This window comes from Oncorhynchus clarkii, unplaced genomic scaffold, assembly GCF_045791955.1.
Source record: "Oncorhynchus clarkii lewisi isolate Uvic-CL-2024 unplaced genomic scaffold, UVic_Ocla_1.0 unplaced_contig_6320_pilon_pilon, whole genome shotgun sequence".
NCBI lineage: Eukaryota > Metazoa > Chordata > Actinopteri > Salmoniformes > Salmonidae > Oncorhynchus > Oncorhynchus clarkii.
Window position 1 is genome coordinate 364,525 of NW_027261141.1, and position 25,476 is coordinate 390,000.

General features: G+C 44.0%; 1 protein-coding gene across 1 annotated transcript in view; it reads right to left on the bottom strand.

Moving 5' to 3' along the window:
• LOC139405210 (CUB and sushi domain-containing protein 3-like) overlaps positions 1-25,476 on the bottom strand; it is a gene marked incomplete at its 3' end in the record, with an annotated part of 429,588 nt that overhangs the window by 348,087 nt on the left and 56,025 nt on the right. The window contains exons 3-4 of the mRNA XM_071147639.1: positions 18,966-19,078; positions 135-329 (exon numbers count right to left, since the gene is read on the bottom strand). Of these exons, the coding sequence (XP_071003740.1) occupies positions 135-329; positions 18,966-19,078 (308 nt within the window). The remainder of the gene's footprint in view (positions 1-134; positions 330-18,965; positions 19,079-25,476) is intronic.

Below are 25,476 nucleotides of genomic sequence, written 5' to 3' on the forward strand. Positions count from 1 at the left end.
CAAATTGAACCTTATTCCCTATATAGTGCCCTACTTAAGACCAGGGCCTATAGGGCTGTAGTTACAAGTATTTCACTATGTAGGGAATAGGGTGCCATTGGAGACAAGCCCCATGTTATTAAAGCCAGTCTCACCTCTGCAGATGGGGACAGGGAAGTCCCAGACGGCCATATTGCCTGTGTTGAGGACACAGGTAAGGAGGGAGTGACCGTCCAACACGTAGCCCGTCACACACCTGTAGTGGATCGTGTTCCCGATGTTGAACCGTGTTCCGTTTAGGATGCCTTTAGGTGGAACACCTGGGTTCCCACAGGCGCTGCTCCTTAACTCTGGAAAACAGGACAGAATGTTACCACAGACACTGCTCCTTAACTCTGGAACACAGACAGAATGTTACCACAGACACTACTCCTTAACTCTGGAACACAGACAGAATGTTACCACAGACACTACTCCTTAACTCTGGAACACAGACAGAATGTTACCACAGACACTACTCCTTAACTCTGGAACACAGGACAGAGGGAATGTTACCACAGACACTACTCCTTAACTCTGGAACACAGACAGAATGTTACCACAGACACTGCTCCTTAACTCTGGTACACAGACAGAATGTTACCACAGACACTGCTCCTTAACTCTGAAACACAGACAGAGGGAATGTTACCACAGACACTACTCCTTAACTCTGGTACACAGACAGAATGTTACCACAGACACTACTCCTTAACTCTGGTACACAGACAGAATGTTACCACAGACACTGCTCCTTAACTCTGGAACACAGGACAGAATGTTACCACAGACACTACTCCTTAACTCTGGAACACAGACACAGACAGAATGTTACCACAGACACTGCTCCTTAACTCTGAAACACAGACAGAGGGAATGTTACCACAGACACTACTCCTTAACTCTGGTACACAGACAGAATGTTACCACAGACACTACTCCTTAACTCTGGTACACAGACAGAATGTTACCACAGACACTGCTCCTTAACTCTGGAACACAGGACAGAATGTTACCACAGACACTACTCCTTAACTCTGGAACACAGACACAGACAGAATGTTACCACAGACACTACTCCTTAACTCTGGAACACAGACAGAATGTTACCACAGACACTACTCCTTAACTCTGGAACACAGACAGAATGTTACCACAGACACTACTCCTTAACTCTGGAACACAGACAGAATGTTACCACAGACACTGCTCCTTAACACTGGAACACAGACAGAATGTTACCACAGGCGCTGCTCCTTAACTCTGGAACCCAGGACAGAGGGAATGTTACCACAGACACTACTCCTTAACTCTGGAACACAGGACAGAGGGAATGTTACCACAGACACGACTCCTTAACTCTGGAACACAGGACAGAATGTTACCACAGACACTACTCCTTAACTCTGGAACACAGACAGAATGTTACCACTGACACTACTCCTTAACTCTGGAACACAGGACAGAGGGAATGTTACCACAGACACTATTCCTTAACTCTGGAACAGAGACAGAATGTTACCACAGACACTACTCCTTAACTCTGGAACACAGACAGAATGTTACCACAGACACTACTCCTTAACTCTGGAACACAGACAGAATGTTACCACAGACACTACTCCTTAACTCTGGAACACAGGACAGAATGTTACCACAGACACTACTCCTTAACTCTGGAACACAGACAGATTGTTACCACAGACACTACTCCTTAACTCTGGAACACAGACACAGACAGAATGTTACCACAGACACTACTCCTTAACTCTGGAACACAGGACAGAGGGAATGTTACCACAGACACGACTCCTTAACTCTGGAACACAGACAGAATGTTACCACAGACACTACTCCTTAACTCTGGAACACAGACAGAATGTTACCACAGACACTACTCCTTAACTCTGGAACACAGACAGAATGTTACCACAGACACTACTCCTTAACTCTGGAACACAGACACAGACAGAATGTTACCACAGACACTACTCCTTAACTCTGGTACACAGACAGAATGTTACCACAGACACTGCTCCTTAACTCTGGAACACAGGACAGAATGTTACCACAGACACTACTCCTTAACTCTGGAACACAGACACAGACAGAATGTTACCACAGCCACTGCTCCTTAACTCTGAAACACAGACAGAGGGAATGTTACCACAGACACTACTCCTTAACTCTGGTACACAGACAGAATGTTACCACAGACACTACTCCTTAACTCTGGTACACAGACAGAATGTTACCACAGACACTGCTCCTTAACTCTGGAACACAGGACAGAATGTTACCACAGACACTACTCCTTAACTCTGGAACACAGACACAGACAGAATGTTACCACAGACACTACTCCTTAACTCTGGAACACAGACAGAATGTTACCACAGACACTACTCCTTAACTCTGGAACACAGACAGAATGTTACCACAGACACTACTCCTTAACTCTGGAACACAGGACAGAATGTTACCACAGACACTACTTAACTCTGGAACACAGACACAGACAGAATGTTACCACAGCCACTGCTCCTTAACTCTGAAACACAGACAGAGGGAATGTTACCACAGACACTACTCCTTAACTCTGGTACACAGACAGAATGTTACCACAGACACTACTCCTTAACTCTGGTACACAGACAGAATGTTACCACAGACACTGCTCCTTAACTCTGGAACACAGGACAGAATGTTACCACAGACACTACTCCTTAACTCTGGAACACAGACACAGACAGAATGTTACCACAGACACTACTCCTTAACTCTGGAACACAGACAGAATGTTACCACAGACACTACTCCTTAACTCTGGAACACAGACAGAATGTTACCACAGACACTACTCCTTAACTCTGGAACACAGACAGAATGTTACCACAGACACTGCTCCTTAACACTGGAACACAGACAGAATGTTACCACAGGCGCTGCTCCTTAACTCTGGAACCCAGGACAGAGGGAATGTTACCACAGACACTACTCCTTAACTCTGGAACACAGGACAGAGGGAATGTTACCACAGACACGACTCCTTAACTCTGGAACACAGGACAGAATGTTACCACAGACACTACTCCTTAACTCTGGAACACAGACAGAATGTTACCACTGACACTACTCCTTAACTCTGGAACACAGGACAGAGGGAATGTTACCACAGACACTACTCCTTAATTCTGGAACACAGACAGAATGTTACCACAGACACTACTCCTTAACTCTGGAACACAGGACAGAGGGAATGTTACCACAGACACTATTCCTTAACTCTGGAACAGAGACAGAATGTTCCCACAGACACTACTCCTTAACTCTGGAACACAGACAGAATGTTACCACAGACACTACTCCTTAACTCTGGAACACAGACAGAATGTTACCACAGACACTACTCCTTAACTCTGGAACACAGGACAGAATGTTACCACAGACACTACTCCTTAACTCTGGAACACAGACAGATTGTTACCACAGACACTACTCCTTAACTCTGGAACACAGGACAGAATGTTACCACAGACACTACTCCTTAACTCTGGAACACAGACAGAATGTTACCACAGACACTACTCCTTAACTCTGGAACACAGACAGAATGTTACCACAGAAACTACTCCTTATCTCTGGAACACAGACAGAATGTTACCAAAGACACTACTCCTTAACTCTGGAACACAGGACAGAGGGAATGTTACCACAGACACGACTCCTTAACTCTGGAACACAGACAGAATGTTACCACAGACACTACTCCTTAACTCTGGAACACAGACAGAATGTTACCACAGACACTACTCCTTAACTCTGGAACACAGACAGAATGTTACCACAGACACTACTCCTTAACTCTGGAACACAGACACAGACAGAATGTTACCACAGACACTACTCCTTAACTCTGGAACACAGACAGAATGTTACCACAGACACTACTCCTTAACTCTGGAACACAGACAGAATGTTACCACAGACACTACTCCTTAACTCTGGAACACAGACAGAATGTTACCACAGACACTACTCCTTAACTCTGGAACACAGACACAGACAGAATGTTACCACAGACACTACTCCTTAACTCTGGAACACAGACAGAGGGAATGTCACTAAATCCACTCCAATCAGTGTAGGTGAAGGGGAGGAGACAGGTTAAAGAAGGATTTGTGGTGAACGAGCAAGACAAAAGATTTAATAGCCTTTGAACGGGGTATGTTAGTATATGCCATGCGCACCAGTTTGTGTCAAGAACTGAAACGCTGCTGGGTTTTTCACACTCAATAGTTTCCTGTGTTTATGACGAACGGTCCACCACCCAAAGGGCATCCAGCCAACTTGACACAACTGCATTTGTATTTATTATGGATCCCCATTAGTTCCTGCCAAGGCAGCAGCTACTCTTCCTGGGGTTTATTATGGATCCCCATTAGTTCCTGCCAAGGCAGCCAGCTACTCTTCCTGGGGTTTATTATGGATCCCCATTAGTTCCTGCCAAGGCAGCAGCTACTCTTTCTGGGGTTTATTATGGATCCCCATTAGTTCCTGCCAAGGCAGCAGCTACTCTTCCTGAGGTTTATTATGGATCCCCATTAATTCCTACCAAGGCAGCAGCTACTCTTCCTGGGGTTTATTATGGATCCCCATTAGTTCCTTCCAAGGCAGCCAGCTACTCTTCCTGGGGTTTATTATGGATCCCCATTTGTTCCTGCCAAGGCAGCAGCTACTCTTCCTGGGGTTTATTATGGATCCCCATTTGTTCCTACCAAGGCAGCCAGCTACTCTTCCTGGGGTTTATTATGGATCCCCATTAGTTCCTACCAAGGCAGCCAGCTACTCTTCCTGGGGTTTATTATGGATCCCCATTTGTTCCTACCAAGGCAGCCAGCTACTCTTCCTGGGGTTTATTATGGATCCCCATTAGTTCCTGCCAAGGCAGCAGCTACTCTTCCTGGGGTTTATTATGGATCCCCATTAGTTCCTGCCAAGGCAGCCAGCTACTCTTCCTGGGGTTTATTATGGATCCCCATTAGTTCCTGCCAAGGCAGCAGCTACTCTTACTGGGGTTTATTATGGATCCCCATTAGTTCCTGTCAAGGCAGCAGCTACTCTTCCTGGGGTTTATTATGGATAACCATTAGTTCCTGTCAAGGCAGCAGCTACTCTTCCTGGGGTTTATTATGGATAACCATTAGTTCCTGTCAAGGCAGCAGCTACTCGTCCTGGGATCCAGTTAAATGAAGGCAGTTATACAATTATACAGCAATACATTCATAACATTTTTCATAAAACATTAGGTGAGTGCCCTCAGGCCCTTACTCCACTACCACATATCTACAACACAAAATCCATGTGTATGTGTGTGTATAGTGGGTATGTTATCGTGTGTGTGTCTTAGCCTATGTTTGTGTCTCTTCACAGTCCCCGCTGTTCCATAAGGTGTATTTTCATCTGTTTTTTAAATATGATGTGGAATAAAGTTCCATGTAGTCATGGCTCTATGTAGTACTGTGTGCCTCCCATAGTCTGTTCTGGACTTGAGGACTGTGAAGGGACCTCTGGTGGCATGTCTTGTGGGGTATGCATGGGGTGTCTGAGCTGTGTGGTAGTCATTTAAACAGACAGCTCGGTGCTTTCAACATGTCAATACCTCTCACAAATACAAGTAGTGACGAAGCCAATCTCTCCTCCACTTTGAGCCAGGAGAGATTAACATGCAGACCGGGGCTCTGCATCTGTCCTCGTGCTCCTAGTCCTTAGTGCTGCTTATGACATCATCGATCACCACATTCTTTTGGAGAGATTGGAAACCCTAATTGGTCTACACGGACAAGTTCTGGCCTGGTTTAGATGGTTCTGGCCTGGTTTATATAGTTCTGGCCTGGTTTAGATCTTATCTGTCGGAAAGATATCAGTTTGTCTCTGTGGATGGTTTGTCTTCTGACAAATCAATTGTAAGATTCGGTGTTCCTCAAGGTTCCGTTTTAGGACCACTATTGTTTTCACTAAATATTCTACCTCTTGGTGATGTCATTCAGAAACATAATGTTAACTTTCACTGCTATGCGGACGACACACAGCTGTACATTTCAATGAAACATGGTGAAGCCCCAAAATTGCCCTCCCTGGAAGCCTGTGTTTCAGACAAGGAAGTGGATGGCAGCAAATGTTTTACTTTAAAACTCTGACAAAACAGAGATGCTAGTTCTAGGTCCCAAGAAACAAAGAGATCTTCCGTTGGATCTGACAATTAATCTTGATGGTTGTAAAGTCGTCTCAAATAAAACTGTGAAGGACCCCAGTGTTACTCTGGACCCTGATCTCTCTTTTGACGAACATATCAAGAATGTTTCAAGGACAGGTTTTTTCCATCTACGTAACATTGCAAAAATCTCATTTTTTTGCCACAAAATGATGCATAAAAGCTTATCCATGCTTTTGTCCCTTCTAAACTAGACTACTGCAATGCTCTACTTTCCGGCTACCCGGATAAAGCACTAAATAAACTTCAGTTAGTGCTAAATACGGTGGCTAGAATCCTGACTAGAACCCCAAAATGTGATCATATTACTCCAGTTCTAGCATCCCTACACGGGCTTCCTGTTAAGGCAAGGGCTGATTTCAAGGTTTTACTGCTAACCTACAACTCATTACATGGGCTTGCTCCTACCTATCTTTCCGATTTGGTCCTGCCATACATACCTACACGTACGCTACGGTCACAAGACGCAGGCCTCCTTACTGTCCCTAGAATTTCTCCATGGCGGTCACAAGACGCAGGCCTCCTTACTGTCCCTAGAATTTATCCATGGCTTTCTCCTATAGAGCTCCATTTTTATGGAACGGTCTGCCTATCCATGTGAGAAATGCAGACTCGGTCTCGACCTTTAAGTCTTTATTGAAGACTCATCTCTTCAGTAGGTCCTATGATTGAATGTAGTCTGGCCCAGGGGTGCGAAGGTGAACGTAAAGGCACTGGAGCGATGAACCGCCCTTGCTGTCTCTGCCTGGCTGGTTTCCCTCTCTCCACTGGGTTTCTCTGCCTCTAACCCTATTACAGGGGCTGAGTCACTGGCTTACTGGTGCGCTTCCATGCCGTCCCTAGGAGGGGTGTGTCACTTGAGTAGGTTGAGTCACTGATGTGATCTTCTTGTTGAGGTTGGCGCCCCCTCGGGTTTGTGCCGTGGGGGAGATCTTCGTGGGCTATACTCAGCCTTGTCTCAGGGTAGTAAGTTGGGGGTTGAAGATATTCCTCTTGTGGTGTGGGGGCTGTGCTTCGGCACAGGTTGGCCCTGTCTGGGGATATCGGACAGGGCCACAGCGTCTCCCGACCCCGCCTGTCTCATCCTCCAGTATCTATGCTACAATAGTTTATGTGTCGTGGGGCTAGGGTCAATCTGTTATATCTGGTGTAATTTTCCTGTCTTATCCAGTATCCTGTATGAATTTAAGCTCCCTCTAATTCTCTCTCCCTCCCCTCCCTGAGGACCAGAGCCCTGGAACCATGCCTCAGGACTATCTGGCCTGATGACTCCTTGCTGTCTCCAGTCCACCTGGCCGTGCTGCTGCTCCAGTTTCAACTGTTCTGCCTGCGGCTATGGAACTCTGACCTGTTCACCGGATGTGCTACCTGTCCCAGACCTGCTGTTTTCGACTCTCTCACTCTACCAGACCTGCTGTCTCTAACTCTGAATGATCGGCTATGAAAAGCCAACTGACATTTACTCCTGAGGTGCTGACCTGTTGCACCCTCGACAACCACTGTGATTATTATTATTTGACCATGCTGGTCATTTATGAACATTTGAACATCTTGTCCATGTTCTGTTATAATCTCCACCCGGCACAGCCAGAAGAGGACTGGCCACCCCTCATAGCCTGGTTCCTCTCTAGATTTCTTCCTAGGTTCTGGCCATTCTAGGGAGTTTTTCCTAGCCACCGTGCTTCTACACCTGCATTGCTTGCTGTTTGGGGTTTCAGGCTGGGTTTCTGTACAGCACTTTGAGATATCAGCTGATGTACGAAGGGCTACATAAATACATTTGATTGATTGATATTATTAATGTTATAATTATAAATTAATTATAAAGGTGAAATATATATATTTATTTATTTTGAAATTGTTATATTATTATTGAAATGATTGTCTATGTACTGCTACTGAGGACAGAGTAGAAAATGTTGAATATCAATGCAGTGTGAATTAATATAATAATTACACACATCAGTTAAAACAACTGCTGTGCGATATAAATTAAAAAGGATTAATTCCGTCAAGCAGTTTGATAGAAAACATATTGCAGTCGAGTGTAGATACTATCAATGTTGTGTTTGTGTACCATCTGTCTTTCAGCTAATTATTCTGGAAACAGACTAAGGGGGTTTGCATCCCAAATGGCCCCCCTATTCCCCAAATGTAGTGCACTACTTTTGACCTAGGTCAATAGGGATCTGGTTAAAAGCAGTGCACTACATAGGGAATATGGTGTTGTTTTTTTGGGGGGGGGGACATGTCCCTAAAACCACGTTTCCTCTTAGAGTGAAACTGCTGTCTGTGAAGAACACGTTTGAAAACCTAAATCATAAAGTTTACTGGCAGAGAGACAGAAACAGTCGTTCTTTCCACTGCTCGTTCTCTGCAACCCGTCCACAGTTCTCACAGGTCTTCATTTCTATACAGTTAATGTATTTACTACGTGTCGTCTACAGCCTTCTGGGAGCGTCTGTGTGTTTATCTCGGAAAGAGTTTTTTGGGGGGTAAAAAGCAGGAGACACATTTCTGTCTCGTATCAATAAATCTCTCCAAAACCAGAATCGAATCTTGTGTGCACTAGCTATCTGGACTGTCTGTCACGAGAGATTACATGTGTATTGTCTATGATTACGTCTAGGAGTTTTTATTTGGATTGGATTTCTGCCACGTCCACGAGTATGATCTGATAACAGATGATAATGGACAGATGGATTAATGGTGGAGCTATAATCATCAGATGATAACCAACAGATGGATTAATGGTGGAGCTATAATCATCAGATGATAACCAACAGATGGATTAATGGTGGAGCTATAATCATCAGATGATAACCAACAGATGGATTAATGGTGGAGCTATAATCATCAGATGATAACCAACAGATGGATTAATGGTGGAGCTATAATCATCAGATGATAACCAACAGATGGATTAATGGTGGAGCTATAATCATCAGATGATAACCAACAGATGGATTAATGGTGGAGCTATAATCATCAGATGATAACCAACAGATGGATTAATGGTGGAGCTATAATCATCAGATGATAACCAACAGATGGATTAATGGTGGAGCTATAATCATCAGATGATAACCAACAGATGGATTAATGGTGGAGCTATAATCATCAGATGATAACCAACAGATGGATTAATGGTGGAGCTATAATCTTCAGATGATAACCAACAGAGAGATTAATGGTAGAACTATAATCATCAGATGATAACCGACAGATGGATTCATGGTGAAGCTATAATCTTCAGATGATAACCAACAGAGAGATTAATGGTAGAACTATAATCATCAGATGATAACCGACAGATGGATTCATGGTGAAGCTATAATCTTCAGATGATAACCAACAGAGAGATTAATGGTAGAACTATAATCATCAGAGGGATTAATGGTAGAACTATAATCATCAGATGATAACCAACAGAGGGATTAATGGTGAAGCTGTAATCATCAGATGATAACCAACAGATGGATTAATGGTGGAGCTATAATCATCAGATGATAACCAACAGAGAGATTAATGGTAGAACTATAATCATCAGAGGGATTAATGGTAGAACTATAATCATCAGATGATAACCGACAGAGGGATTAATGGTAGAACTATAATCATCAGATGATAACAGACAGAGGGATTAATGGTAGAACTATAATCATCAGATGATAACAGACAGAGGGATTAATGGTGGAGCTATAATCATCAGATGGATTTGTTTGGAAAATGAACGGGATGGGCCAATACAGTATAACAGTTCATGTGCACATCGAACCATTTCACAGCACATCACCATGTTTACAAATCCACTTGAAAATAGCTCTTTACATATTAGAAGAGAAACCAATGTCATATTCAGTTCACCACTAATAGAGTATTCTATTACAGAATATTCACTACAGAATAGAGAATATCTTCAATAACAAGCTCAATGTCAAGTGGCCAACAACTAGCAACGAATAGGCAGGTATGAAAATACATTTCTAAACCCCGTCTGCTACACAATATGTTAGCATCAGAATCTGATGAAATGTTGAATCAAGCCTATGTCTCCACACCCCACACCAGCTTCTCAAACCTCTTTTAAAAGTTAGCTACAGTATATAGCTACAAAAGTGAAAGGAATTGCTCGTAAGGAATAGTTCTGTGATCCTGGCCCGGCCCATTCCCCCATTAAATCCAAGAGGAACCGTGATTTACTGGTTGGTCATGGTTCTGGATTAAAGCAATGGAGGCAAGATGTAGTAGATGGTATAGAGTACAGCATACACATATGAGATGTGTAATGTAGGGTAAGTAAACATTATATAATATAAAGTGGCTAGTGATAAATTGATTACATCAATTTTTCCATTATTAAAGTGGCTGGAGTTGAGTCAGTGTGTTGGCAGCAGCCATTCAATGTTAGTGATGGCTGTTTAACAGTCTGATGGCCTTGAGATAGAAGCTGTTTTTCAGTCTCTCGGTCCCTGCTTTGATGCACCTGTACTGACCTCCCCTTCTGGATGTTAGCAGGGTGAACAGGCAGTGGCTCGGGTGGTTGTTGTCCTTGATGATCTTTTTGGCCTTCCTGTGACATCGGGCGGTGTAGGTGTCCTGGAGGGCAGGTAGTTTGCAACCGGTGATGCGTTGTGCAGACATCACTACCCTCTGGAGAGCCATACGGTTATGGGCGGAGCAGCTGTCGTACCAGGCGGTGATACAGCCCGACAGGATGCTCTCGATTGTGCATCTGTAAAAGTATGTGAGTGTTTTTGGTGACAAGCCAAATTTCTTCTTTCCTGAGGTTGAAGAGGCGCTGCTGCGCCTTCTTCACGATGCTGTCTGTGTGCGTGGACCATTTCAGTTTGTCCGTGAGGTGTACGCTGAGGAACTTAAAACTCTCCACCCTCTCCACTACTGTCACGTTGATGTGGATGGGGGCTGCTCCCTCTGCTGTTTCCTGAAGTCCACAATCATCTCCTTTGTTTTGTTGACATTGAGTGTGAGGTTATTTCCCTGACACCACACTCCGAGGGCCCTCACCTCCTCCCTGTAGGCCGTCTCGTTGTTGTTGGTAATCAAGCCTACCACTGTAGTGTCGTCTGCAAACTTGATGATTGAGTTGGATGGCGTGCATGGCCACGCAGTCGTGGGTGAACAGGGAGTACAGGAGAGGGCTGAGAACGCACCCTTGTGGAGCCCCAGTGTATCAGTATCAGCGGGGTGGAGATGTTGTTACCTACCCTCACCACCTGGGGTGGCCCGTCAGGAAGTTCAGTACCCAGTTGCACAGGGCGGGGTCGAGACCCAGGGTCTCGAGCTTAAGGACGAGTTTGGAGGGTACAATGGTGTTGAATGCTGAGCTGTAGTCGATGAACAGCATTCTTACATGGGTATTCCTCTTGTCCAGATGGGTTAGGGCGGTGTGCAGTGTGGTGGTGATTGCGTCGTCTGTGGACCTATTGGGGCGATAAGCAAATTGGAGTGGGTCTAGGGTGTCAGGTAGGACGGAGGTGATATGGTCCTTGACTAGTCTCTCAAAGCACTTCATGATGACGGAAGTGAGTGCTACGGGGCGGTAGTCGTTTAGCTCAGTTACCTTAGCTTTCTTGGGAACAGGAACAATGGTGGCCCTCTTGAAGCATGTGGGGACAGCAGACTGGGATAAGGATTGATTGAATATGTCTGTAAACAAACCAGCCAGCTGGTCTGTGCATGCTCTGAGGGCGCGGCTGGGGATGCCGTCTGGGCCTGCAGCCTTGCGAGGGTTTACACCTTGAAATGTTTTACTCACGTTGGCTACAGTGAAGGAAAGCCCGCAGGTTTTGGTAGCGGGCCATGTCAGTGATACTGTATTGTCCTCAAAGCGAGCAAAAACGTTGTTTAGTTTGTCTGGGAGCATCCTGGTCCGTGACGGGGCTGGTTTTTCTTTTATAGTCCGTGATTGACTGTAGACCCTGCCACATACCTCTCGTGTCTGAGCCGTTGAATTGCGATTCCACTTTGTCTCTGCACTGACGCTTAGCTTGTTTGATTGCCTTGCGGAGGGACTAGCTACACTGTTTGTATTCGGTCATGTTTCTGGTCACCTTGCCCTGATTAAAAGAAGTGGTTCGCACTTCAATTTTGCGCGAATGCTGCCATCAATCCACAGTTTCTGGTTGGGGAATGTTTTAATAGTTGCTGTGTGTACGACATCACCGATGCACTTGTTAGTAAACTCACACACCGAATCAGCGTATTCATCAATGTTGTTGTTCGTCGCAATGAGGAACATATCCCAGTCCACGTGGTCGAAGCAATCTTGAAGCGTGGAATCCGATTGGTCGGACCAGCGTTGAACAGACCTAATCGCGGGAGCATCCTGTTTTAGTTTCTGTCTATAGGCAGGGAGCAACAAAATGGAGTCGTGGTTAGCTTTTCCAAAGGGAGGGCGGGGGAGGGCCTTATCTGCGTCGCGGAAGTTAGAATAACTGTGGTCTTGGGTTTTGCCAGCCCTGATAGCACGATCGATATGCTGATAGAATTTGGGGAGCTTTGTTTTCAGTGTAGCCTTGTTAATATCCCCAGCTATAATAAAGGCAGCCTCAGGATATGTGGTTTCCAGTTTACATAGACTCCAATGAAGTTCTTTCAGGGCTGTCGATGTGTCTGCTTGGGGGGGAATATATACGACTGTGATAATGATCGAAGAGAATTCTATTGGTAGATAATGCGGTTGGCATTTGATTGTGAGGAATTCTAAGTCAGGTGAACAGAAGGACTTGAGTTCCTGTATGTTGTTATGATCACACCACGTCTCGTTAATCATAAGGCATACCCCCCCGCCCCTCTTCTTACCAGAAAGATGCTTGTTTCTGTCGGCGCGATGCGTGAAGAAACCAGCTGGCTGTACCGACTCCGATAGCGTCTCTCCAGTGAGCCATGTTTCCGTGAAACAAAGAATGTTACAGTCTCTGATGTCTCTCTGGAAGGCAACCCTTGCTCGGATTTCATCTACCTTGGTGTCAAGAGACTGGACATTGGCGTGTAGTAGTATGATCGGGAGCGGTGGGCGATGTGCCCGTCTACGGAGCCTGACCAGAAGACCGCTCCATCTGCCCCTTCTTCTACGGAGTCGACCGGCTGGGATCCGATCCATTGTCCTGGGTGGTGGGCCAGTTGATGTGCTCTTATATCCAATAGTTCCTCCCGACTGTATGTAATAAAACCTAAGATTACCTTGGGTAACAATGTCAGAAATAACACATAAAAAAAACAAAATACTGCATAGTTTCCTAGGAACGCGAAGTGAGGCGGCCAACTCTGTCGGCACCGTAAGTGATGTAATATGAGACCTGTATATAAAATACTGAATCAATACAGTAGTATGAGACCTGTATATAAAATACTGAATCAATACAGTAGTATGAGACCTGTATATAAAATACTGAATCAATACAGGAGTATGAGACCTGTATATAAAATACTGAATCAATACAGTAGTATGATACCTGTGTATAAAATACTGAATCAATACAGTAGTATGATACCTGTACGTAAAATACTGAATCAATACAGTAGTATGAGACCTGTATATAAAATACTGAATCAATACAGGAGTATGAGACCTGTATATAAAATACTGAATCAATACAGTAGTATGATACCTGTGTATAAAATACTGAATCAATACAGTAGTATGATACCTGTACGTAAAATACTGAATCAATACAGTAGTATGAGACCTGTACGTAAAATACTGAACCAATACAGTAGTATGAGTCCTGTATATAAAATACTGAATCAATACAGTAGTATGAGACCTGTATATAAAATACTGAATCAATACAGTAGTATGAGACCTGTATATAAAATACTGAATCAATACAGTAGTATGAGTCCTGTATATAAAATACTGAATCAATACAGTAGTATGAGACCTGTATATAAAATACTGAATCAATAAAGTAGTATGAGTCCTGTATGTAAAATACTTACACTTGACTCATATAGCAGATGCTCTTACCCAGAGCGACTTTGAGTTAGTACATTCATCTTAAGATAACTAGGTGAGACTCAGACAACCACATATCACAGTCAAATATACAGGATATGAACATTTCATTTCATCTCAACAATGGATATATAGCGGGCTTTTTTTTGCAACAAAACCCATTTCAATCCACGTCTTAAAATCTATTAATAAGAAAAATCTGAGGACAGCAATATTTTACACAAACACCACGTCAAGGTACCCATAAGCAATCATTTCTGATGAAAAAAAAACAACAAATGTGAGAAATTGGTCGATATGATGATTTGGAACAGAACTCTTCAAGTGTACAACAGGAGCAACAGCAGCAGTAGACTTGCCTCTCAGTAAACTCAGTGGTACTAGGGGTTGCAACCCAAACGGAACACTAGGGGCTGCAACCCAAACGGAACACTAAGGGGCTGCAACCCAAACGGAACACTAAGGGTTGCAACCCAAACGGAACACTAAGGGTTGCAACCCAAACGGAACACTAGGGGTTGCAACCCAAACAGAACACTAGGGGCTGCAACCCAAACGGAACACTAGGGGATGCACCCCAAACGGAACACTAGGAGTTGCAACCCAAACGGAACACTAGGGGCTGCAAGCCAAACGGAACACTAGGGGCTGTAACCCAAACGGAACACTAGGGGTTGCAACCCAAACGGAACACTAGGGGTTGCAACCCAAACGGAACACTAGGAGTTGCAACCCAAACGGAACACTAGGAGCTGCAACCCAAACGGAACACTAGAGGCTGCAACCCAAACGGAACACTAGGGGCTGCACCCCAAACAGAACACTAGGGGTTGCAACCCAAACGGAACACTAGTGGTTGCAACCCAAACGGAACACTAGGGGCTGCAACCCAAACGGAACACTAGGGGCTGCAACCCAAACAGAACACTAGGGGTTGCAACCCAAATGGAACACTTGGGGCTGCAACCCAAACGGAACACTAAGGGTTGCAACCCAAACGGAACACTAGGGGCTGCAACCCAAACGGAACACTAGAGGCTGCAACCCAAACGGAACACTAGGGGCTGCAACCCAAACGGAACACTAGGGGCTGCAACCCAAACGGAACACTAGGGGCTGCAACCCAAACGGAACACTAGGGGCTGCAACCCAAACAGAACACTAGGGGTTGCAACCCAAACGGAACACTAGGGCCTGCAACCCAAATGGAACACTAGGGGGCTGCAACCCAAACGGAACACTAGGGGCTGCAACCCAAACGAAACACTAGGGGCTGCAACCCAAACGGAACACTAGGGGTTGCAACCCAAACGGAACACTAGGGGTTGCAACCCAAACGGAACACTAGGGGTTGCAACCCAAACGGAACACTAGGGCCTGCAACCCAAATGGAACACTAGGGGTTGCAACCCAAACGGAACACTAGGGGCTGCAACCCGAACGGAACACTAGGGGTTGCAACCCAAACGGAACACTAGGGGTTGCAACCCAAACGGAACACTAGGGCCTGCAACCCAAATGGAACACTAGGGGTTGCAACCCAAACGGAACACTAGGGGCTGCAACCCGAACGGAACACTAGGGGTTGCAACCCAAACGGAACACTAGGGGTTGCAACCCAAACGGAACACTAGGGGCTGCAACCCAAATGGAACACAACTCCTATTATAGTGCACTACATTTGACCAGGGCTCTTTGTTGCACGGAGAGACACAGAGGGAATAGGGTGCCATTTGGGACGACACCGTATGAGTTATGTGAACAAGTAAATGAGGTAGTTGGCTCAGAGGTCTCTCTAGGGGGAGAGCTATTTATTTCCCTGTATAGCTAATGACTGTGTAGCCCTTTGAAGAATATGAGGGTGTGGAGTGGCACTGTGTGTGTGTGTGTGTGTGTGTGTGTGTGTGTGTGTGTGTGTGTGTGTGTGTGTGTGTGTGTGTGTGTGTGTGTGTGTGTGTGTGTGTGTGTGTGTGTGTTTTGAGCAACATAAATCTCCCACAGGAGCCCTGTACTACATTGCTGGGAATGGCTGGGGTTTCATAGCAGCAGAATTAGTCAACCCTCATCACCCCCACACACACACACACACACACACACACACACACACACACACACACACACACACAACACACAGAGCTAAACAACTTGTAAACACAGCGGAGAGAAAGTTTTCACTCAATAGACAACATCCACTGAGATGTCAACAACAAAAACATAAAGTATTTAGATTTACATTATGGATCAACTGTGATCCAGAAACCTATTCTGAGGAAAACACGTGTCTCGCGCTTATACACTAGATAATAGGTCTGCAGTGGTGCTATTAAAATACGGACACTTCAAGATAGAAACACGTCTTATCAAAGCTACAGTCTATAAGTATAGCTAGCTAACCAATCTCTTCAGAAAACTAGCATATACAGTCCATAAATATAGCTAGCTAACCAATCTCTTCAGAAAACTAGCATATACAGTCCATAAATATAGCTAGCTAACCAATCTCTTCAGAAAACTAGCATATACAGTCCATAAATATAGCTAGCTAACCAATCTCTTCAGAAAACTAGCATATACAGTCCATAAATATAGCTAGCTAACCAATCTCTTCAGAAAACTAGCATATACAGTCCATAAATATAGCTAGCTAACCAATCTCTTCAGAAAACTATCAGATACAGTCCATAAATATAGCTAGCTAACCAATCTCTTCAGAAAACTAGCATATACAGTCCATAAATATAGCTAGCTAACCAATCTCTTCAGAAAACTAGCATATACAGTCTATAAATATAGCTAGCTAACCAATCTCTTCAGAAAACTAGCATATACAGTCTATAAATATAGCTAGCTAACCAAGCTCTTCAAAAAACTATCAGATACAGTCCATAAATATAACTAGTTAACCAATATTTTCTGAAAACGACCACATTCAGTCCATAAATATAGCTAGCTAACCAATCTCTTCAGAAAACTAGCATATACAGTCCATAAATATAGTTAGTTAACCAATTTTTTCAGAAAACTATCAGATACAGTCCATAAATATAGCTAGTTAACCAATCTCTTCCGAAAACTTTCAGATACAGTCCATAAATATAGCTAGCTGACCAATCTCTTCAGAAAACTAGCATATACAGTCCATAAATATAGTTAGTTAACCAATCTTTTCAGAAAACTAAAACATACAGTCCATAAGTATAGCTAGCTAACCAATCTCTTCAGAAAACAACAGTTTTCAGGGCAGTATGAGAAGCACACTCCCTATTAAAACAGGGTTGAGGTTGTGTATTCTCCAGAGGACTGTTTGAGACACATTAACTAGAGGAGCGGAGAGGACAGGGCAGGACAGGAGACAAAGGACTGCCTGAGACACATTATTAACTAGAGGAGAGGAGAGAAGAGGAGAGGAATGTTTGAGACCCATTAATCAGTATAAACACACTGAGAGTCGAACTTGTTTTTCTCTCTGCTCCTTCGATGGATGAATGACAGGTAACACAATGAGATTCCATCTCCTCTCCCTGTGTCCCGAATGGCACCCTATTCCCTCTATAGTGCACTACTTTTGACCAGGGCCTCTGTGAGCACCACTGAGCTAAAATCATATCTGAGTCACTAAGACCATCACTGAGCTAAAATCATATCTGAGTCACTAAGACCATCACTGAGCTAAAATCATATCTGAGTCACTAAGACCATCACTGAGCTAAAATCATATCTGAGTAACTGCGAGCATCACTAAGCTAAAATGATATCTGAGTCACTAAGAGCCTCACTGAGCTAAAATCACAAGAATGAGAGGGGGCAGAGGATAGATAGAGAGGGGATAGAGAGGAGAGGAGAGAAGAGGAGAACAGGGGATCGGGTAGAGAGGAAATAGGGGAGAAAGGAGGCAGCGGTGAGAGGAGAGGAGAGGAGAGGAGAGGAGAGGCGAGAAGAGAAGGGGAAAAAAGGAGAGGAGAGGAGAGGAGAGGAGAGAAGAGAAGAGAAGAGAAGAGAAGAGAAGAGAAGAGAAGAGAAGAGAAGAGAAGAGAAGAGACGAGAGGAGAGGAGAGGAGAGGAGAGAAGAAAAAAAAGGAGAGGAGAAGAGAAGAGAAGAGAAGAGAAGAGAGGAGAGGAGAAGAGAGGAGAGGAGAGGAGAGGAGAAGAGAAGAGAAGAGAAGAGGAGAGGAGAGGAGAGGAGAGGAGAGGAGAGGAGAGGAGAGGAGAGGAGAGGAGAGGAGAGGAGAGGAGACATAACCTACTGCCACAGAGGGATACTTCATATTTAGACAGCCCCTGCATTTCTGTCGACTTCTGCACCGCTCTCGACAGAGATGAGTTAGCACATCCATTAGTTCAGCTAATTCCCTGCACCATCTGCTGTGTGATATAATATGCACCTCTGGAAAGAGAAATGGTTTGGGACAGAGGGGAAATGTTGAGATCCGGGTCAATGGGACCAAATGTTGTCATAATGCATGAGCCAGACAGGAGATGAAATGAGAAAATGTTTAGAATGTTGTATATTTACACTTTTCCGTGGACATGTAATGTTTCTAATTAAATGCAAATTCAAATTTTGTGACTAAAGACGATAATTTTAACAACCTCTGAGTATCATTTGACTGAATACCAAAAGTTATGTCGTTTGACCGTGACCATCTCTCTCTCTCTTACAAGAAACAACAGTGAATATTTTTTTTCTCTCACCTTCATAAGCCATCTTAAATCCGTGAGCGCTTACTGCAAAGTCACTGGTAAGCCGTAGTGAAAAGATGGACCCTGTGCTGGTGACGGGAGGCGGGATCTGAAATCCTGTTAACCTGTTGAGAGGGGAAGACAAAAAGGGGGACATCTTAATTATAATGTGTTTCACTGAATGCAGAAACCAACCTACAAGGTCAAGCAAAATATCACAATACACTTTTTCCGTTGGAAATTTAATAGAGTAATGTTATATCCGTCTTCTTCTAAATGTGCTTTTAAAGTATTCAGCATGTATGAAGTACAGTATGCAGTATGAATGTAATACAGTATGCAGTATGTATGCAGAATGTATGAAGTGCAGTATGCAGTATGTACGAAGTACAGTATGCAGTATGAATGTAGTACAGTATGCAGTATGTATGCAGTACAGTTTGCAGTATGTATGCAGTACAGTATGCAGTATGAATGTAATACAGTATGCAGTATGTATGCAGAATGTATGAAGTGCAGTATGCAGTATGTACGAAGCACAGTATGCAGTATGAATGTAGTACAGTATGCAGTATGTATGCAGTACAGTTTGCAGTATGTATGCAGAACAGTATGCAGTATTAATGTAGTACAGTATGCAGTATGTATGCAGTACAGTCTGCAGTATGTATGAAGTACAGTATGCAGAATGTATGAAGTACAGTATGCAGTATGTATGCAGTACAGTATGCAGTATGAATGTAGTACAGTATGCAGTATGAATGCAGTACAGTATGCAGTATGTATGCAGTACAGTATGCATTATGAATGGAGTACAGTATGCAGTATGTATGCAGAAAGTATGCAGTATGTAGGCAGTACAGTATATAGTATTATGCAGTATGTATGCAGTACAGTATACAGTATGAATGCAGTACAGTATAATGTATGTATGCAGTTCAGTATGCAGTATGTATGTGCTCAGTATGCAGTATGTATGCAGTACAGTAGGAAGTATGTATTACATATGTATGCAGTACAGTATGCTTTATGTATGCAGTATGTATGCAGTATGTATGCAATGCAGTATGCAGTATGTATGCAATGCAGTATGCAGTATGTATGCAGTGTGTAGGCAGTACAGTATGTAGTACAGTATGCGGTATGTATGCAGTTCAGTTTGCAGTATGTATGCAGTACAGTATGCAGTATGAATGTAATACAGTATGCAGTATGTATGCAGAATGTATGAAGTGCAGTATGCAGTATGTACGAAGCACAGTATGCAGTATGAATGTAGTACAGTATGCAGTATGAATGCAGTACAGTATGCAGTATGTATGCAGAACAGTATGCATTATGAATGGAGTACAGTATGCAGTATGTATGCAGAAAGTATGCAGTATGTAGGCAGTACAGTATATAGTATTATGCAGTATGTATGCAGTACAGTATACAGTATGAATGCAGTACAGTATAATGTATGTATGCAGTTCAGTATGCAGTATGTATGTGCTCAGTATGCAGTATGTATGCAGTACAGTAGGAAGTATGTATTACATATGTATGCAGTACAGTATGCTTTATGTATGCAGTATGTATGCAGTATGTATGCAATGCAGTATGCAGTATGTATGCAATGCAGTATGCAGTATGTATGCAGTGTGTAGGCAGTACAGTATGTAGTACAGTATGCGGTATGTATGCAGTTCAGTGTGCAGTATGTTTGCAGTACAGTAGTCAGTATGCAGTACAGTATGCAGTATGCAGTACAGTATGCAGTATGTATGCAGTAGAGTATGTAGTATGTATGTAGTACTGTATGCAGTATGTATGCCATTCAGTATGCAGTATGTATGAAGTACAGTAGGCTGTACGTATGCAGTATGTATGCCCCACAGTATGCAGTACGTATACAGTACAGTAGGCAGTATGAATGCAGTACAGTATAAGGTATGTATGCAGTACAGTATGCAGAATGTATACACTGCAGTATGCAGAAGGTATGCAGTACAGTAGGCAGTATGTATCCAGTACAGTATGCAGCATGTATATGGTACAGTATGCAGTATGTAGTACAGAATGCAGTATGTATGCAGTATGTATGCAGTACTGTATGCAGTATGTATGCAGTATGTATCTAGTATGTCAGCAGTACAGTATGCAGTACAGTATGCAGTAGGCAGTACAGTATGCAGTACAGTAAACAGTATGCAGTACAGTATGCAGTATGTATGCAGTACAGTATGCAGTACAGTATGCAGTATTTATGCAGTCCAGTATGCAGTATGTATGCAGTACACTATGTAGTATGTATGCAGTACAGTATGCAGTATGTATGCAGTTCAGAATGCAGTATGTATGCAGTTCAGTATGCAGTATGTATGCAGTACAGTATGCAGTATGTATGAAGTACAGTATGCAGTATGTAGGCAGTACAGTATGCAGTATGTATACAGTTCAGTATGCAGTATGTATGCAGTTCAGTATGCAGTATGTATGCAGTCCAGTAGGCAGTACAGTATGCAGTATGTAAGCTGTACAGTATGCAGTACAGTATGCAGTATGTATGCAGTATGTAAGCTGTACAGTATGCAGTCCAGTATGCAGTATGTATGCAGTACACTATGTAGTATGTATGCAGTACAGTATGCAGTATGTATGCAGTTCAGTATGCAGTATGAATGCAGTACAGTAGGCAGTACAGTATGCAGTATGTATGAAGTACAGTATGCAGTATGTATGAAGTACAGTATGCAGTATGTATACAGTTCAGTATGCAGTATGTATGCAGTTCAGTATGCTGTATGTATGCAGTCCAGTATGCAGTATGTATGCAGTACAGTAGGCAGTCCAGTATGCAGTATGTATGCAGTATGTAAGCTGTACAGTATGCAGTACAGTATGCAGTATGTATGCAGTATGTAAGCTGTACAGTATGCAGTACAGTATGCAGTATGTATGCAGTATGTAAGCTGTACAGAATGCAGTCCAGTATGCAGTATGTATGAAGTCCAGTATGCAGTGTGTATGCAGTATGTATGCAGTACTATTTATATTCCATTAGATCTATAGAAGGTCAAGTTTAACATCACTTGAGCACTTCCTCAACAGTTAGATATATAGTCGTCAGACGCTTCATTGTAACAGCCAGGATTGTCCTACTTTATAGGTTTCCTTTAAAGGAGGTATATCGTAAGCCATTCATTTTCACAGTGTGGTTTAAGAAGTGTTGCTGACCACACTTCACTGGCGTACACCAAAATCCAATCGACCATTTCAATCAAAGCAAAGATCGAAGAGTGGAAAACGGGCTGTGGAGTGTGGACAGAACTAACCAAGAATTAGATTGCTGTCATGTCCTTCAATACAGGGGCACGGATATATTTCAACTACCAACATTGTCTGTTTCACAGCATCCCCACGTGACCGAGGCTTTTACAGGGTACCTCACATTTAAAGAAAACACCTCTGACCTACAAAAGGCAGTGTTTTTGGGGGCTGGATCCCAAAAAGCAGTGTTTTTGGGGGCTGGATCACAAAAGGCAGTGTTTTTGGGGGCTGGATCCCAAAAGGCAGTGTTTTTGGGGGCTGGATCCCAAAAGGCAGTGTTTTTTGGGGGCTGGATCCCAAAAGGCAATGTTTTTTGGGGGCTGGATCCCAAAAGGCAGTGTTTTTGGGGGCTGGAGCCCAAAAGGCAGTGTTTTTGGGGGCTGGATCCCAAACGGCACCCAATTCCCTTTGCACAAAGGGCTCTGGTCGAAAGTAGCACACTATATAGGGAATTAGGTGCCATGGATATTGGGTGTAGCTGTTCCACTTAACTAAAACATACAGTAAGATTTACCCTAGTATTGGCCTTTCTCACATTTATGACACAACGTCCATCTAACGTGTGTGGTTGTGTTTGTGGTTATATGACCTACCCATTACCTACCATTGTATTGCATTGTGGGATATAAGATGCTTTGGAAAACGGTTTCTGTCTGACCTGCCATTGTATTGCATTGTGGGATATAAGATGCTATGGAAACTGTTTATTTCTGTGGCAGAGTAAGCAGCCCAGTGAGATATAAAGACTGAAGAAACATTATAGAGACTGGTATTGTAGTAACACTAGAGACTGGTATTGTAGTAACACTAGAGACTGGTATTGTAGTAACACTAGAGACTGGTATTGTAGTACACTAGAGACTGGTATTGTAGTAACACTAGAGACCGGTATTATAGTACCGGTCTCTAGTCAAATGGCACCCTATTCCCTATGGGCCCTATTCCCTATGGGCCCTGGTCAAATGGCACCCTATTCCCTATGGGCCCTATTCCCTATGGGCCCTGGTCAAATGGCACCCTATTCCCTATGTGCCCTGGTCATAAGTAGTGCACTAAAGTAGGGAATAGGGTTCCATATATGACTTAAGTCAGACAATAACGCCCACTACTTCTCACTGGCCAACCCTCTGTCATTATCTTCCCTCGGAAAAGGGCTCCGTGTGAAAGTGTTATTTCCAATTAGTCATAACATGCTGTTTACTCTTTAAACCAGATCCACAGGGTGGTTTGGACCCACTGGGGGACTAATTACCGACAGAGCAGAACAGACAGGTACAGAGAGGAGAGAGAGAGACAGGGGGGGGGGGGGGGGGGAGTAAGTGAGAGAGAATGAGAGACAGCCACTCTTCCTTCATTTACCCCATGATGGGTAGCCTACAGTCCCTCTATCTCCATCTACCCCATGATGGGTAGCCTACAGTCCCTCTATCTCCATCTACCCCATGATGGGTAGATTACAGTCCCTCTATCTCCATCTACCCCATGATGGGTAGCCTACAGTCCCTCTATCTCCATCTACCCCATGATGGGTAGCCTACAGTCCCTCTATCTCCATCTACCCTATTATGGGTAGACTACAGTCCCTCTATCTCCATTTACCCCATTATGGGTAGACTACAGTCCCTCTACCTCCATTTACCCCATTATGGGTAGACTACAGTCGCTCTATCTCCATCTACCCCATTATGGGTAGACTACAGTCGCTCTATCTCCATCTACCCCATTATGGGTAGACTACAGTCCCTCTATCTCCATCTACCCCATGATGGGTAGACTACAGTCCCTCTATCTCCATCTACCCCATGATGGGTAGACTACAGTCCCTCTATCTCCATCTACCCCATGATGGGTAGACTACAGTCCCTCTATCTCCATCTACCCCATGATGGGTAGACTACAGTCCCTCTATCTCCATCTACCCCATTATGGGTAGCCTACAGTCCCTCTACCTCCATCTACCCCATTATGGGTAGATTACAGTCCCTCTACCTCCATTTATGGGTAGACTACAGTCCCTCTACCTCCACTTACCCCATTATGGGTAGACTACAGTCCCTCTATCTCATCACCCCATTATGGGTTTACAGTCCCTCCCATCTATGATGGGTAGACTACAGTCCCTCTATCTCCATCTACCCCATGATGGGTAGACTACAGTCCCTCTATCTCCATCTACCCCATGATGGGTAGACTACAGTCCCTCTATCTCCATCTACCCCATGGGTAGCCTACAGTCCCTCTATCTCCATCTACCCCATTATGGGTAGACTACAGTCCCTCTATCTCCATCTACCCCATTATGGGTAGCCTACAGTCCCTCTATCTCCTACCCCATGATGGGTAGCCTACAGTCCCTCTATCTCCATCTACCCCATTATGGGTAGACTACAGTCCCTCTATCTCCATCTACCCCATGATGGGTAGACTACAGTCCCTCTATCTCCATCTACCCCATTATGGGTAGCCTACAGTCCCTCTAACTCCATCTACCCCATTATGGGTAGACTACAGTCCCTCTATCTCCATCTACCCCATGATGGGTAGATTACAGTCCCTCTATCTCCATCTACCCCATTATGGGTAGACTACAGTCCCTCTATCTCCATCTACCCCATTATGGGTAGACTACAGTCCCTCTATCTCCATCTACCCCATGATGGGTAGATTACAGTCCCTCTATCTCCATCTAACCCATGATGGGTAGACTACAGTCCCTCTATCTCCATCTACCCCATGATGGGTAGACTACAGTCCCTCTATCTCCATCTACCCCATTATGGGTAGACTACAGTCCCTCTTCCTTCAGACTCTCAGCAATGTGGTAGAATAATACATCAAATCCAATCAAAATTATTTATAATGCTCTTCTTACATCAGCTGATATCTCAAAGTGCTGTACAGAAACCCAGCCTAAAACCCCCAAACAGCAAGCAATGCAGGTGTAGAAGCACGGTGGCTAGGAAAAACTCCCTAGAAAGGCCAGAACCTAGGAAGAAACCTAAAGAGGAACCAGGCTATGTGGGGTGGCCAGTCCTCTTCTGGCTGTGCCAGGTGGAGATTATAAACCCAGAGAGGAACCAGGCTCTGAGGGGTGGCCAGTCCTCTTCTGGCTGTGCCGGGTGGAGATTATAACAGAACATGGCCAAGATGTTCAAATGTTCATAGATGACCAGCAGAGTCAGATAATAATAATCACAGTGGTTGTCGAGGG